This window comes from Panthera pardus, unplaced genomic scaffold (assembly GCF_024362965.1).
Source record: "Panthera pardus isolate Hobbes unplaced genomic scaffold, ASM2436296v1 HiC_scaffold_13, whole genome shotgun sequence".
Classification (NCBI taxonomy): Eukaryota; Metazoa; Chordata; class Mammalia; order Carnivora; family Felidae; genus Panthera; species Panthera pardus.
The window spans coordinates 100,896,117-100,911,984 of NW_026526688.1; the positions used below are offsets into that span (position 1 = coordinate 100,896,117).

Consider the following 15,868-nt stretch of genomic DNA (forward strand, 5'->3'; position numbering starts at 1 on the left):
ATTATATGTCCTACACAGTTCTTTATTTTCTTGACAGCATCTCTGTGGTGTGATTTAACATGTTCCTCTGTCTCCTGTATTTCCTGTAAACTCATAATAAGATCTAGAGGCTTGAGTGGCTTGATGTTTTGGGAACAAATACTTCATACATGATGTTGGGGTACATAAGGTTTAGTAGTTTTCTATGGTTTCATAGTTACTTGTGATTGTCTAAGTCCTTTACTTCATTAAATATTGCGAAATGGTGCTCTTATGTGTTATTCCTTCTCCATTTATTGGCTGGGATATATTTAAAAACTGAAGCTTCCCTACCTTCTCTTGCCATCCTCTTCTTTAAATGTTAGCATACTGTTCACACTTTTCTCTGCCTTGCCTTTTTTTACTTAACAATTTTCCTAGAAACCACTTCTTATTGTTTACAACTGCATAGTTTATTCAACCAGGTCCCAAGTAATGTACATTTGAGTTGTTTCCAGTCTTTTGTTCCTTTTTAAAACTTATTTATATGTTGGTCAAAGTCTAAAATGGTCAAGTAGGACAAAAGTGAAAAGCAAAGAAGAACCAGGTTAAGATGCTCCTATTCACTGTAGCATGGATATGATTACAGAATCTTGCTTTTCAACCATTGCTCATTCAAAATTTTAAAAAAGGTCTTTTTTTTTTTTAATTTATATCCAAGTGCAATAATGATTTCAGGAGTAGAATCCAGTGATTTATTCCCTATGTATAACACCCTGTGCTCATCCCAACAAGTGTCTTCCTTTAATGCCCCTTGCCCATTTAGCCATCTCCCCACCCACAACCCCTCCAGCAACCCTGTTTGTCCTCTGCATTTAAGAGTCTCTTATGTTTGTCCCCCTCCCTGTTTTTATATTATTTTTGCTTCCTTTCCCCTATGTTCATCTGTTTTGTATCTTACATTCCACATATGCGTGAAGTCATATGATAGTTGTCTTTCTCTGACTAATCTCACTTAGCATAAAACCTCTAGTTCCATCCACATTGATGAGAATGGCAAGATTTCATTCTTTTTGATTGCCAAGTAATACTCCATTGTGTATATGTACCACATCTTCTTTATCCATTCATCTGTTGATAGACACTTGGGCTCTTTTCATACTTTGGCTATTGTCGATAGTGCTGCTATAAACATGGGGGTCCATATGTCCCTTTGAAACAGCACACCTGTATCCCTTGGATAAATGCCTAGTAGTGCAACTGCTAGGTTGTAGGGCAGTTCTGTTTTTAATTTTTTGAGGAACCTCCATACTGTTTTCCAGAGTGGCTGCACCACCAGCAGTGCAAAAGAGATCCTTTCTCTTTGCATCCTCACCACCATCTGTTGTTGCCTGCGTTGTTAATGTTAGCCATTCTGACAGGTGTAAGGTGGTATCTCATTGTGGTTTTGATCTGTAGTTCCCTGATGATGAGTGATGTTGAGCATTTAAAAAAGGTGAGTCTTAAAAATCATATTTTCTGGCTCCTTTGCCTCAGTTCTTCCAATTTTCTGCTTTGCTCAGCTCCAACCAACCTTTGAAGACCTCTAGCCTCTACCAGCTCTAGTCACCGCTGAACCTCTCCACATCTCCAAGTGGCATCATGCTACAGAACCCGCCTGCCTTTTCTCCAAAGCTTGGCTATTGAAGCGCACACTCAGTCACTACCTCCTGGTTACACTACTGTGACTAGTAGGCTGCTGTAATGGTAAAGGCAGCAGTAGTGCTAATGGGGATACTAGTGGGATTAAGGTCAGCTCAGATACAGCAGCATCATGGACTTAGGGAAGTGATAACAGGAAAATCGGGACTCTTCTTTATCCTGGTGATTCAAACCAGTGTGGTTCTCCTACATCAGTTTTTCATGTACATGATAATGTTCTAGAACTAGCTTCCAATTCTCAGAAGATCACATGCTTACACGCCATAGACATTTCCAATATAGATACATTATTCTTGGCCTTTGGTTTCTAGTCTTTTACCTGTCACTTCTTGAAAAATGAATCTCCTCTCATGTCTTCAATTATCCCTCCTATGCAAATATCTTTGAAATATTCATCTTCAGCTCAGGCCTCTCTCTAGGGACCTACAACCCAAGGTATTCAACATCAGATGTATCACCTTGATCTGAAAACTGCCTGCCTCACCAACTCATTTTCAGGGATAGATACATCATTCTCCAAATCATCCAGGCTTAAATCCATTGGTAATATATTCTTTTCTCTTTGCCCCGTACCATTTAATCTGACCAAATTCTTCTGATTTACGTGGAGTCATGTGAAAACTTAGAACTGACAATCCTATCACAAGGGCCTACCTAGTGGATAAAGGTTGGATTGGAGGTGATTCTTTAATAGCTATGCTTTGTCTGTGGGATAAACATATCAGCTAAAAACCTTGCTGGCATGCTAGTTGGGTATAAATAGAAATACTGAATATGTAGGAAAAAAAACAAGCATAGGAGAAAAAAAGACCCTAAAGTCCAGGACAAATGAGTCCTGATTAACAATTGAAACTGATAAAATAAGCCTGACTCCTCTCAGGAGAGAGAATAGATGTGAGAGGGGTTTATATCACATGCCAAAAGAAACACCAAGGATTAGGTAGGTAGCCAGAATGAATGAGGTCAGCAGTGAGAAATCAGGGAAACCCTCTAGTACTCAAAAGACTCCTGGAGAAGGACTGGAGCTGTCACCCCTGTGAGACTCTAGAAAGCATTAGTAGGATCAGTGCTGTAGAAGACAAGTTTTTGCTCATTAAAGGGGGGGGGGGGGGAGGAATATATGAATAATTTATAAGCTAGCCAAATCTGGAGATAGCTCTAGAGATAGTGAATAAATGAACATATGACAGGGATATTATAGATTTTATTCAAACACTGCAAATGAACTTTGTTTACATGTCAGAAACGAACTTTCAATATGCTACCACCACTCAACCCACCCCAGTCCATTTACTTGTACTTGCACACTTACTTTTCCTTCCTGTTTCAGTGGATGAACTATCTTGATTGTCAAGAGCAGTCCTTCCATTTACGCACTACATTCCATTCTCTCTTTCCTAAGTCAAGATTTGCTGCTGTAATTGCTCCCCATATATAATTGCACAAAAATATGTTGCAATTACTCGTCTTAAAAGCATAATCCCTCCCTTGTCTCCATACCTGCTTCAATCTGCCACCAGCAAAAGTCCTTGGAAGAGCTGGCTTTATATGTTGTTCTCCAGTTCCTCTCCTCCCAATTCTCACTTACACCCACTCAAATGAGACTTTTGACCCTCTACTGACTGAACTGCTCTGTCAAGATCATAATCCGATGATAAGTCCTCAATTCTCAATATGTTTGATCCATCAGCAGCATTTGATACTAATCATGCCCTCCTGCCTTCTTCAATTGGACACTGGAATACCTCCACACTCTCTTTACCCAGCCAGTGACACTGGCTTCTTGCCTGTTCTTAGCCATGAAAAGCTTAGTCTTGTTCAAATCATTTGCACTTGTTCCCTCTTTTGAAATGCCCTTTCCTCAGATAACTAACTTGCCTTAGGTCTTTACTCAAATGTCACCTTTTCAGAAAAGTGAGGTTTTCCCTGGCCACCTTATTTAAAACTGCTCTGCTGCCTCCTCCCCACTTTATTTTGCTCCCTTCTCTGTTACTGCCATCCCATATATTGCATTTTTTGATGGTTTGTTTCCCCTCATAAAGATGAAGCACACACAGAGTACAGACTTTTGTTTATTTTTTTCACTAACATATGCTAGTGCTAGAACCTTACCTGGCACATAATAGGTGCTCAATAAATATGTGTTGAATGAATGAATGAAGACAATGACAGAAAGAAGGAGAATGTATGATGTGAATAAGGTCTGATGTTTGACACTGTTCAATGATGTTAGGACTTCTGTTCTAACAATTTGTTTTTTGACCAAATGTAGCATTTATGCCTTAGAGTAGGTGCTGTACTTTACTTCAAATATACTGCTTTGGCAGAATATTAAGGCTTACCAAAAGCCAAAAAAACAACTATCCCACAAACTTCAGAACCACTAAACTTGTATGCTCATGTTCTAATCTAGATTCAGTAGAGCCAGCTTTGACTACTATTGATTTGAAGTGTGCTCTTGGCCAGCCTTGCACAATATGGCACTGCATTAAATACCTAGTAACCAAATAAAAATAGTAGAGATTAAGAAGAGATTAGAGCTAAATGGAATGTCAAACAAAACTCTCAGCTGGGATACTATTTTATATTCCTGAGTGGTTGCAAGTAATTCCTGAAATTATTCTGAGGGTGAATTCAGTCTGCCCTTGGCCACTACTTCCCTTTCCTGACCCCATCACTACGCTGAGCACACTTTCCCGGAGCTCACTGCAGACGTATCCTAAACTCCGGTGAAGCACAGCTTGTTCAGAGCTCTGAGTATATCATCTGATACTGAGCTTTGCAAAACTGCTCCAAAAAGGCTTTGTGACTGATGAATGCCTGACCAGGGGAGACCTCAGTGACTGTGGGTCGCCGGTACTTTTAAAAAGTACTCCAAGTGGATTTGTGCTGTTTTCCCAAGGCCTCTCAGTGCTTGTCTGGTCTGTCACATCCACAAATCGCAGCAGTGCCCTGTCACAGAAGTTCAGACCAGTAATGGCATGATGGCTCTTTCCCTGCTTCCTTCTTCAAAAACCACCAGCAGAACTTTAATCTACATTCCTGGTCCTCTGAACAACCAACAAAGAGCCACTTCTGAGAAGCATCAAATCTGCTTTCCAGAAATATATTCAGAGATAGAAAATAAGGACTTTATAAGGAAAAAAAACATTGTGTAAAAAGAAAAATGGCTAGTTACTTAAGCTAAAAAAACTGTGCAGTTGGCTTTGAATTTATAAATCAGAAAGTATAAAATCAAAGACAGCCACATTTTAACATAAGGAATTTAAATATGTATTAATTTTCTTATTTAAAGTATACTTTACTGCTGATAGCACTTACATATAAAATACAAAGTAGTATTTTCAAAAATAAGAATTATTTCAGGCTATCTAAGATAGCTCTAACATATAGGTCCTAAGTCTCCGAGGAATTAAAATGCAGTCATTTCAAAAGCCAGTTTCAAGATTCAGTATGACAAATCTAACAACGACTTTTTAGTATGCTAATATTTGATTAAAATGTGATGACAGAGCTACAAACAAAACAGCTCTGAATCCTAAAAAAATTTTTGAAGCCAGTATTTCTTCTAAGGAGGGAGAAGGGCTATTCTGTTGAATTCAATTCACATAGGACAGCCTACGTACAGGTCATTGTTCTATGCTCTTGGGAGTAAGGGAATATAAAGACAGCCTCTAGGAGCCTAGAATTCAGAAGGGAGAGACAATTCTATAAATGCCTACTTAGAAAGAGAAGTCCCTGACATGAGAGGCGTGAAATGCTGGGATGGAAGAATAACATTGATGAGGATGACGTTAGTTACCAACACTACCACCAGCACCACCACAAATGGTCTAGACTTTCACAGATCTAAGCTACCCGGCAAGCCCCTGAGGTAGGTTGCATTCCCCTTCCCTTGACCATTTATAAATGAAGAAACTGACATTTATAGCATCTAGGTAAATTTGCCCAACATTACACAGACAGGCAAGTGGTGGGTCCAGATTTAAATCCATTATCTGCCTGACTCCAGAACCTTTGCTCTATCTACCATATCAGGCTGTCTCACCGTAGTTGAGATGAGGAAGAGAAAATATCTCCTGGGAGCTCAGTAACACTGAGGAATCCTTCAGGAGTGAGCTTTAAAGGAACGTGAGGATGAAGATGGTGGCACTGGAGGCAAGGTGCTCCGTGTGGGGGAACACTCCTGCAAGGCCCAGCAGTGGCACAGGGTGGGCTGAACTAAGGGACTCAGATGTAGTCGCCTGGGGTGATTTTCAAACTATGCTTCTTGCAGCCCTCTAAGTTCTCTTCAAGTGTCTCAGACACTGAGAAAGGATGAGACGGAAAAAGCTTAGAGTATAGGGAGGGAAGAGGTCCAAGAAACACAACTCTGGGAATACTTTCGCTTAGCTTGATACTAACAGAGGAGTGTGCACAGAAGGTGAAGAAATGGAAGAAGCTAAATCAGCCCATATGAAAACTGGAAGAGGGTCTCAGGAAGGGGGTATGAATTCTGGCAGATGGGCAGAAAGGCCAAAGAGCAAAGGACTCAGAAGTGGCTACTGGATTGGAGATGAGGAAACAGTCAGTGACATCAGCTCAGCAGTGGTGGAGGGATAGAGAAGCCATCTGCCAGGGTTTGAGACATGAGTGAGGAGTGAGGAAGCGGAGGCACTAGGTGTGCCAGACTTTTAAGAACTTTGGTGGTAAAAAGGAGACAGGTTGTAACCTAAGAGCAACAAAGATCTAAGGAAGATTTAAAAAGGAATACACTACCCCAAAGTGGATGTAGAACATGAAATGTATTTCCAGAGTTAATTTTTAATTTCCTGAGTTCACTGCTGTAAGAATTTCAAGCCATTTTGGCATATATATCCTGGCATGTGCATGAACCTAACCGTGGAGATAAACGCAGTAGCAGCTCAGACAGAAACCAAAAATCCCCTGTAAAATTACTGGAATGGTCATATTAAGTCCTCCTCGAACTTCTAATCACCCCATAATTTCAACTATAACATAATGATTAGAGGTCTCTCCTCCAATGGGTGAAGGCAGCTGCCCCAAAATGTAGCTCAGTAAAGTTTGTTGAATGAACACTAGCACTAGCACAAAAATACCTAACAATACATACAATAATGATTATTCAAAACTTCAGATCTTCTCCACTGTTAAATACTTCTCCTTTGTATTCATGTTTTATTTGTTTTACCTTAAGTCACCCCCAATCATGCTGACATCTACTACCGATGATTATATTAGACCTAAAAGTGTTCTTAAACAAATGAAAAATACTGACTTCCATTCCTGAAAGCCCTGCTTCCAATTTTCAGGAGGAAATTAAATAATGTATAAATCAAATACTGGGCCTAAGCCCAGACAGCTGAACATCGTTTTGTCCTTTCAAGGCAAAGAGGAAGTGTCTGCTGTGGCAGAGACATGCCAAGAGAAATAAAGCTTAACCTCAGCCCCATGTGAAAGTGATTTTAGATAATCGGGGGTGTCTGCAAATAGGTTAAAAATGGGACCACATACTAACAGGGAACTTTCCATGGAAGTTAAAAAATGTATCAAGATCTAACCTCCACCTTAAAAACAAAATATGTTGGGAAAATGGCATGGCTTTAGGAATTCTATATAAAGGCTGCAGAGGAAAGGGAAAGCTGCTGGGGAGGAAAGACTTGACAAGGCAAAGGGAAATTAAAATGTGTTTTTGCTTATCAATTACTATAGGCTCACAATTTGGTTTCTTTGTAATTATAATTGCCAAATTAAAACAAAAAACGATGTCTGTGTGTGAAGAGGAAAAGAGGAAGGGGTAGGGGAATAAGGGATGGGGAGAGAAAGTGCAAAAAAATATGTGGGTAGAGTGGTAGATGGTGAAATTATTTAGATCAGGGGCTAGCTAATTTATTCTCTAAAGGGCCAGATAGCAAATATTCTAGGCTTTGTGGAGAACGCAGTCCCTCCTGTAACTACTCAAATCTGTTCTTGTAGCGTGAAAGCAGCCACAGGCAATATGTAAATGAATGTACGTAGCTGTGTGCTAATAAAACTTTATGGACACTGAAATTAGAATTTCATGTATTTTTCTTCTTTTGATTTTTCTTCAAACACTTAAAAATGTAAAACTATTCTTACCTTATAGGTCTTAGAAAAACATATTGTGGGGGCAGATTGGACCTGGAGACTGCAGGCCATAGTTTGCTGACCTCCGACTTAGTTAACTCCCCATTACACAGAACATTCCTATGAAATTGGGCTTGACTCAAATTTTGGATTCTGGATAAGAAAAACTAGTGTTCTTCCTTTCTTTTTTTTCTTCCATGAGATAACCAAAAAGATGGTAATAATGGTAAGAAGCATTTATTTGAAAGATACAGATCTTCTCAGCCTATAAAAAAGACAAGCACCTCTACTTTTTTTCCAGTAGGACACTTACACTAGGTAGCATATCAAAGTTTATGTAGTAAAAAATTTGAAGCCAAATGCTATATAACCATTAATATGTAGCATTATTCAGAGATCAAGAATGATTTTAAAATATTATCCCCTTCATCAGAACTTAACATTTTATAAACATCCTTTGCAGCATAATGCTAGTCTGGAATTATTTGTAAGTTTTCATCATCACCTCTATGGAAATCAGAGGGCTGGTGACTAGAAGGATTTTCTGGTGGAACATATGCTTTACAGATCACATGGTGATAAAAACTTTATGGAGCATCTGACCTAGACTTCCAGAAACAAAGGGAATATAAAAGTACACGGCATCTATGTTCATGGTTTTTGTGAAGAATAAGTTTTATATATTAAATGTACTGTTATGGAACAAACACAGACTTTCCTTTTCTGTATTGAAAGAGAAAGTCTTGTAAAACATCCTGGGAGGTGTCTCAGAACCTTGATCTGGGAAATACAACATTCTTTCTTTTCCCATCCCTGTCTCTCTCTTCTTCCTTTTATTTATTTATTTATTTTTGGAGGGGGAGGGGAATAATCCCAGTCAGTCTCCTTGGTTATCTGAGCAAATGAAGCCACCTTCTTTAGGGAACTGCTCCTCAAGTACTCCAACACTTTGATAAGCCAGTCATAGTGCCCTGTCCCTCAGGCCACCAGGGTAGCTGCATGATAGAGCTGGTACAGACAGGCTGTATCCCAAGGGTAACAACGATCCAAGGAAGATTTAAAAGGAATACACTATCCAAAAATGGTTATAAATTATGATTATTTCCAGACTCGTATTTTTATGGACTAGTCACCCATGGTACACAGGATCCCAATCAATGTGTATTGTATACTCAAGCTCATTATAGAGAACTTGGAGCATACCTTTTTATTTGATGGCAAGTTCTGGGCAGGAATGCAATCCTCCACTATAATATTGTTTGTGTAAGGACATATAATTCTTTCAACAATGATCTGTTCTGTGATGGTCTCCTTTATGGCACAGTTTCTAGGAACTGACTGCAGGAGAAAAAGTTGCTTTAAACATCCACATAAAAGTGACTGAGGCTAGAGGAGAGGGATGGCCACAAAGAGTGGAAAGGCCAAGTGTATACAACAGGCAGTGGTGGCAATGAGGGCACTCAGTGAATACCTTTTTTTATTTCCTCTCATCCTGTTTTTTTTTTCTTAATAGACTTTATTTTTTGGGGGGAGTTTTAGGTTTACAATAAAACTGAGTGGTAAGTACAGATACCTCCTGTGTACCTACATACACACAGCATCCCCCATTATCAACATCCTCCAGAACTTTGGTACATTAGTCACAATTGATGAATCTACATTGGCACATCATTATTACCAAAGATTAATAGTTTACATTAGAGTTCACTTTTGGTGGTGTACATTCTATGGGTTTAGATTAATGTATAACAATATGTATCCATCATTATAGTGTCATACTGAATAGTTTCACTGCCCTAAAAATCCCCTGTGTTTTGTCTGTTCATCTCTCCCTCTTTCATAACCCCTGGCAACCACCGATCTCTTTACTGTTTCTATAATTTTGCCTTTTCCAGAATGTCATATAGTTAGAATCATGCAGTATGCAGCCTTTTCAGAATTCACTGCTTTCACTTGGTTATATGCATTTAAGTTATATGCATTTAAAGTTCCTCTATGTCTTTTTTTTTATGGCTCGATAGTTCATTTCTTTTTAGTTCTGAATAATATTCCATTGTCTAGATGTACCAGTTTATTTATCCATTCACCTACTGAAGGACATCTTGGTTACTTCCACACTTGTTATAGTTATTCTTGTAATTTTTCTTTTGCTTTAGAGTCAAAGTATCAGGTTTCCAGTTATGAAATGAATAAGGTATGGAAATAAATGGTACAGCACAGGGAATGTAGTTAATAATATTGTAATAGTGTTGTATGCTGACAGATGGTAGCTACACTTGTGGTGAGCATAGCATAACAGACAGAGTTGTCAAATCACTGTGTTGTATACCTGAAACTAATGTAACATTGTGTGTCAAGTATACTAAAAAAAAAAAAAAAAGTATGCAGAATTAATCAAAAAAAAAAAAAAAAGTCAAAGTATCAAAAGTAGACAGGGACTTAATTAGCAACCACTATAATCCTCAATACAGGTATGAGGAAACAGACCCAGAAGTGACATAACTGGTCCATGGAGTTTTTCCCTTCCTGCCGCATTTGTTCGGGCCAACTGGCAGCCTGTGGGTTGAAAGATGTTGGTCTCTGTAGTAGGGTGTTCACTCCAGGCTTAACACCCCAAATGTCACTTTTTAAAATAGTTTATTTTGATACATCCAGTTTTACAAAATACTATGACTCACACATCTCTAAAAAAATTTATTGGCTGTGTGCTTACTCAAATTAGAGATAAAATATTCAGGTAATAATTTAATCCTCACAATGACTCTGGGAAGTAGGTGCTTTTACTGTAACTACTACACATATGATGGCCACAAGGCTAGAAAATGTCAGAGATGGGATTCAAATCCAGGTCTGCCTAATTCCTTGAGACTGAGCTCCTTTTATCTCTGCAATACTGCCTATCTATCTATCTATCTATCTATCTATCTATCTATCTATCTAATTATATATACATTTTTTCCAGTTGAAACTTTAAAAGAAACTGTCTTTTTAATCAGAGACAATAAGAACTCACAGTAAGGAAATAATAAGTTTCAGATTTCTTTACCATGGTCCTAAATCTTGAGGTCTATTTCAGCATCCACAAGATGCAAGGTGCCATTTATATAAGAAACATAGAGATTAAGATTTTAAACTGCCCCTTAAAACTTCAGCATACAAGCCACCCTAATTTGGAAATATAACCAATTTCTTGAATGTACATACCCAAGAAAAGGCATCATATTGTAATTATGCATTTATCACATACTTTATATTTTTAGTTTCATAGACAAAAATTAAGACATAAGCCAGTTAAGTCAGTTAGCTAAGAATAAAGGTCAGATTGCTACTGGACTTTCTGTCCTCTCCAGGTCATTTTCCTGGCCCCAAATAAAATAATGAAAAAACAATTGTAGGTAAGAACCATTTAAAAGAACAAAGACAACAGAAGAGGCTACTAGAACTTTATTCAAACGCTGCTAGCAAACTTATCTGCACCATCCCTAGGGAGTCTCATCATTTGGTTTCTGCAGGCTCCCAAAGTCATTTAGGAAATGTGAATGCCTGGACTCCAGGGTAGAAATGGGATATTTTTACAATGTGTTACTGTGGTTGTTTACATTGAACTGGAACACCATGGGGTTAAAAAAAAAAAAAAAAGTACTATGGAGAAAACTAAGGTGGATATAATTCAATTAAAATATAAACTGTTTCCCACACTCTTGGATGTGAAGGCTAATGCATCTGTACAACTCAAGAAACAACAGTAAATGTGCTTGTGCTTAATCACGCAGCATATGAGTTGTTTTTATTCCAACCCTGGAACTTTGGGAATCTTCTTCTTAGTGAAAATATGACTCTCAGTAAACTTGACTTTGACCAAAATGTTTCAGATAACTTTCGTGAGATCAATTGATGGTTCTTCATTCCCGATTCTTGCCTCAAGTTCTTTCATATAAGAATGACACCCTGTCATTACCAGATGGTCTTTCAAATACATGAACTATTCTAATGGGGAGTCCTATGATTATTTCCAGATTTAATCAGTGCCTAAAGCACTTGTGCTAGAGAAATGGGTAACAGGATATGATAGGGGTTTTTAAAATGTATTCTTTTATGTAATTAATCTGAACCTTGCCCCAAACCAGCACTGATCCAAACTTGTTATCATCAAATATCAAAATTCATACCCAATGTAAAAGGAAGTAAGCAAGGTCTCTTTATCTCCAGTGAGTGTTCTGGTGAGTGCCTGGGACTTGAAAGTATTTGTTACTAGACTCAATGGTTTCAGACAGTCCAAAAAGAACATGCACTACTTCTTTCCTGAGACAATCAGAGAGTTTTTAATGTAGTAAATTTTTACAAAAGTGAAAATTGCATGCATTCAACCTTTCATTAATTAAACCTGTGAGCCAGACACTGTTAAATCTTCTCTGGTCAATCAATTCACTCTAAGATTCTGAAGCTTTAACACTATTACAGAGGCATTCTTTCTAGAGAGTGGAAATGGTTCTCAGATCATTGCAAAAGGGCAAGTATTAAAATAATTAAGAGAACCCTTTAAAACTACACTGAGCTACAACTAACATATAGACTCACTCTTTGTGATAGTGAATATGAGACTAGATTATCAAGTAGGTCAGAATGTAAAAAAAAAAAAGCTATAGTAGAAGTTTCATTTGAGCGAAAATGTTAAATAGACAAGATCACTAATATGATCAGGTCGTGACCTAAACAGAAAGTATGTAAAACCATGAGACTAAAGGATCATTTGTCACATCAGTGTATTCAATCTGACTTTCTTATCTAGAAAGTAGTATTAAACTATACTAAAAAATCCCATTTCTATAAGCATATGATCATCCACACATGTAGAGCTTCTTCTTTCTCTTTATGTAATACATCTTATATTAATTAAATTTTTATATAATGGATCATATTTTCATTTGAGGAGAAATTCCAACAAAATGAAAACTAGTCTAGATGATCAACCCCATTAAGAGGATCCACAGATGCCTCAAACTCAGTATGTTTACATTTTTAAAATGTGAATTTCTGTATATTATTTTTCAAAAAGAGGGACTGGGCTTTTCTATGTATTACACTACACATAGTAAAGGGTAAAAAAAATCAATCTTACAATAGTTCATTATATATGGATTCAGTAATTCTATGGGTCAGGTAAAAGACTCATGAAATAGACTCAAGTTGACACTTGCAGACCAATAAACTCAATCCCCTTTTCAACTTTCCAGGCCCCCTACCTACAAAATCATCTATATCCACCCTATTCTCAACAATGTAAGAGGACAGGGCTCCCTTCCTTCAGCTAAGAGCCAAACCTTTCTTTGTGCTCATGATCCCAGTCCTCTGTGACCTTCCTTCATTAGTTACTCCTTTCCCCATTTTCTCTCTTGGATATTTTCACTCTTCCTCTGACTCTTCCTCCTCAGCCTGTAAACATGCCCATCTTTCTCATCCTAGTCCCTACCCCACCAATATTTCTCTAGATACCAATCTAATCTCTTTTCTCCTTTTGTTCAAATACCTTAAAGGAAATACCTACATCAATACCTCACATTCCATTTTCATTTCAATTCTCCACAATCTAGATTTTGCCCTCACTACTCCACTGATACTGCTCTCAGTGAAGTCACTAATTGACTTGCATATTGCTAAACTCAATAGACCTGAATCTTTCGGTTGCATTTGGTAATGTTTTTTATCCCACCAGTTTCCAGAAGCCATCTCTCTCTCATAATTTCTGTTATGTTTCTTATGTCTACCTTTTAGATTTTGGTGTCCCAGGTTCATTCTTGAACCTTTTACTATTCTCATTTTATATATTCTACAGCATGATCTTTATTCTCTTGGTCTCATCTCTTAGTTTGTATATTCAGCTACCACCTGCTGACATCTCTTCTTAGATGATTCAAAAGCCCTTGATATTGAACATGTCCCAAATTGGGTTTATTACTTTTATCCCCAAACTGACCTATATTTTTTCCTCTCACTTGATGGTCCTATCATCATCACCCAGGGTAGCTACCTGAGTTGATTCTTTTATCTTCTTGACTAATTAATCCTTCAGTCTTACTTCCTAACTGCTTTATGAATATCCTTCATTTCACTATCTTTAACTAATACAAGTTTAGGCCCTAATATTTCTTCATCTGGGCTATTTTTAAAAAAATTTTATTTTTTTATTATCTTTTTTTTTAATGTTTATTTATTTTTTTAGAGGGAGAGAGAGCATGAGCAGGGGAGGGGCAGAGAGAGAGGGAGTGAGAGAATCCCAAGCAGGGTCCCCACTGTCAGCACAGAGTCCGATGCAGGGCTTGCTTGATCTTACAAACCGTGAGATCATGACCTGAGCCGAAATTAAAAGCTGGACGCTTAACTGATTGAGCCACCCAGGTGCCCCAGTCATGTCTATCTTAACTCTACTTTTCATACCACAACTAAGGATATTTAGTTAAACCTTCCAGTAGAGAAACCAAGTACTATTTTGAGGCTCATTCGCAGATCCAATCTCAGGATGGATGGGGGTAGTACTAGATATTGTAGCCAAAGAGGACAGAACTGAGTTAATAATGAGTTGGTGTTGGATCCTGGTAACCTCTGAGGCAGAACGTCTTGTACTACCATGACCATTAGTTAGGAATAATGGATGATTACCACAATATTACACAAACAATTCCACTGAGCTCAGACTTTTTAGAAATGTAGGGGATTTGAGTCATGCCAATAATGTAAGAACTCTACTTTGATTTGATAAAATACTACTTAAAGGCAAAGAGGAACATGAAGTGTCAGTGGAGAAAGTAAGTTATAAATACTATGGTCCCATTGTCAAGTACAGAAATCATGAGTGTAGGCTTTACCACTTTGTCCTTGATTACAACTCTTAGCTATAGTATCTAAAGAAAAATCCTACTCCCTTCCTTTTTATTTTCCTATTTTTAAACGACATTTTGTCATTAGCTTTTCTTCTGCTGTCTTCCTTTCTCCAATTAGTTGTATATAGAGGATACTAGTGACAGTTAAATTTACAATTTAATCCCTAAGTTATAGCTTTTTTTTTTTTTTTTCTTTTTTGGCTGTCAAACAATCCTTTACTGAAATATTTTCCTTTGTAGTTCTTAACTAGCTGGGTATTCTACTGCACCACTGCTTAAAAATTTTTTTTTCTTCTTTTAATGTTTATTTTTGAGAGAGAGAGAGACAGAGCACAATTTGGGGAGGGGCAGAGAGAAAGGGAGACACAGAATCCGAAGAGGCTCCAGGCTGTTAGCAGAGAACCCAACACAGGGCTCAAACCCACAACTGTGAGATCATGACCTGAGCCAAAGTTGGATGCCCAACTGACTGAGGCACCCAGGCACCCCTCTACCGCACCACTATTGATGTCATCCATGATGTCACGAGGGTAGTGGCCACCAACATTGTAGCTCACATACTGCGTAGTCCCCAGGATCTAATGGTTCCAGAGAGATTTCTGGCTAAAGATTAGTGCTGCATCTGTTGGGCAATGTTGACAATCTCATCAAAAGTGATATTTCCACCGTGTTTAATGTTTTTCTGTTTCTTCTTTTCTCCTGACAGCTCCTTGAGGGCTTTGACAATCAGGGCAGAGGCAGAAGGTACTACTTTAGTCTGGGCCTGTCTGCTTTGAATGGTTAGTTTCACTGTAATCTTTCCAATCAGAACCTTCCAATCACTGGTTGCCTTGGAGATGCCATCACCAACCTTTTTTGGAGAGAGACCCAATCTTTGGGGTCAGGGCAGATGCAGAACCAACTTCTGGTGCATGTCAGGTATATGACTTTCAGGCGCCTGGGTGGTTCAGTTGGTTAAGCGTCCACCCCTCCCCTGCTCACACTCTGTCTCTCTCAAAAATAAACAAACACTAAAAAAAAAAAAAAAGATATATGACTTTGATTTTGCTGGGATTGAATTTAGGCAGCATGGTAGAGGCAAATGGTGTCAGATGAACCTGGATTCAGGATGACCAAAGAGAGTTGCACCTGAACCTCCACCAAGTTGAAAGCCAAAAGACCTAAGTTACAGTATCTTGCAAGGCCACAGGCAAGATGGAAACATGATCAAACCACAGAAAGAA

At 38.2% G+C, this 15,868-nt stretch overlaps 1 protein-coding gene across 2 annotated transcripts in view; it reads right to left on the reverse strand.

The window, feature by feature from the left end:
- SPATA5 (spermatogenesis associated 5) overlaps nucleotides 1-15,868 on the reverse strand; it is a 360,776-nt gene that overhangs the window by 18,696 nt on the left and 326,212 nt on the right. The window contains exon 16 of one of the 2 annotated variants that reach the window (XM_019419021.2): nucleotides 8,971-9,105. The exons of the other annotated variant lie outside the window; for it this stretch is intronic. Within the exon in view, the coding sequence (XP_019274566.2) occupies nucleotides 8,971-9,105 (135 nt within the window). The remainder of the gene's footprint in view (nucleotides 1-8,970; nucleotides 9,106-15,868) is intronic. 2 annotated transcript variants of the gene reach the window in all.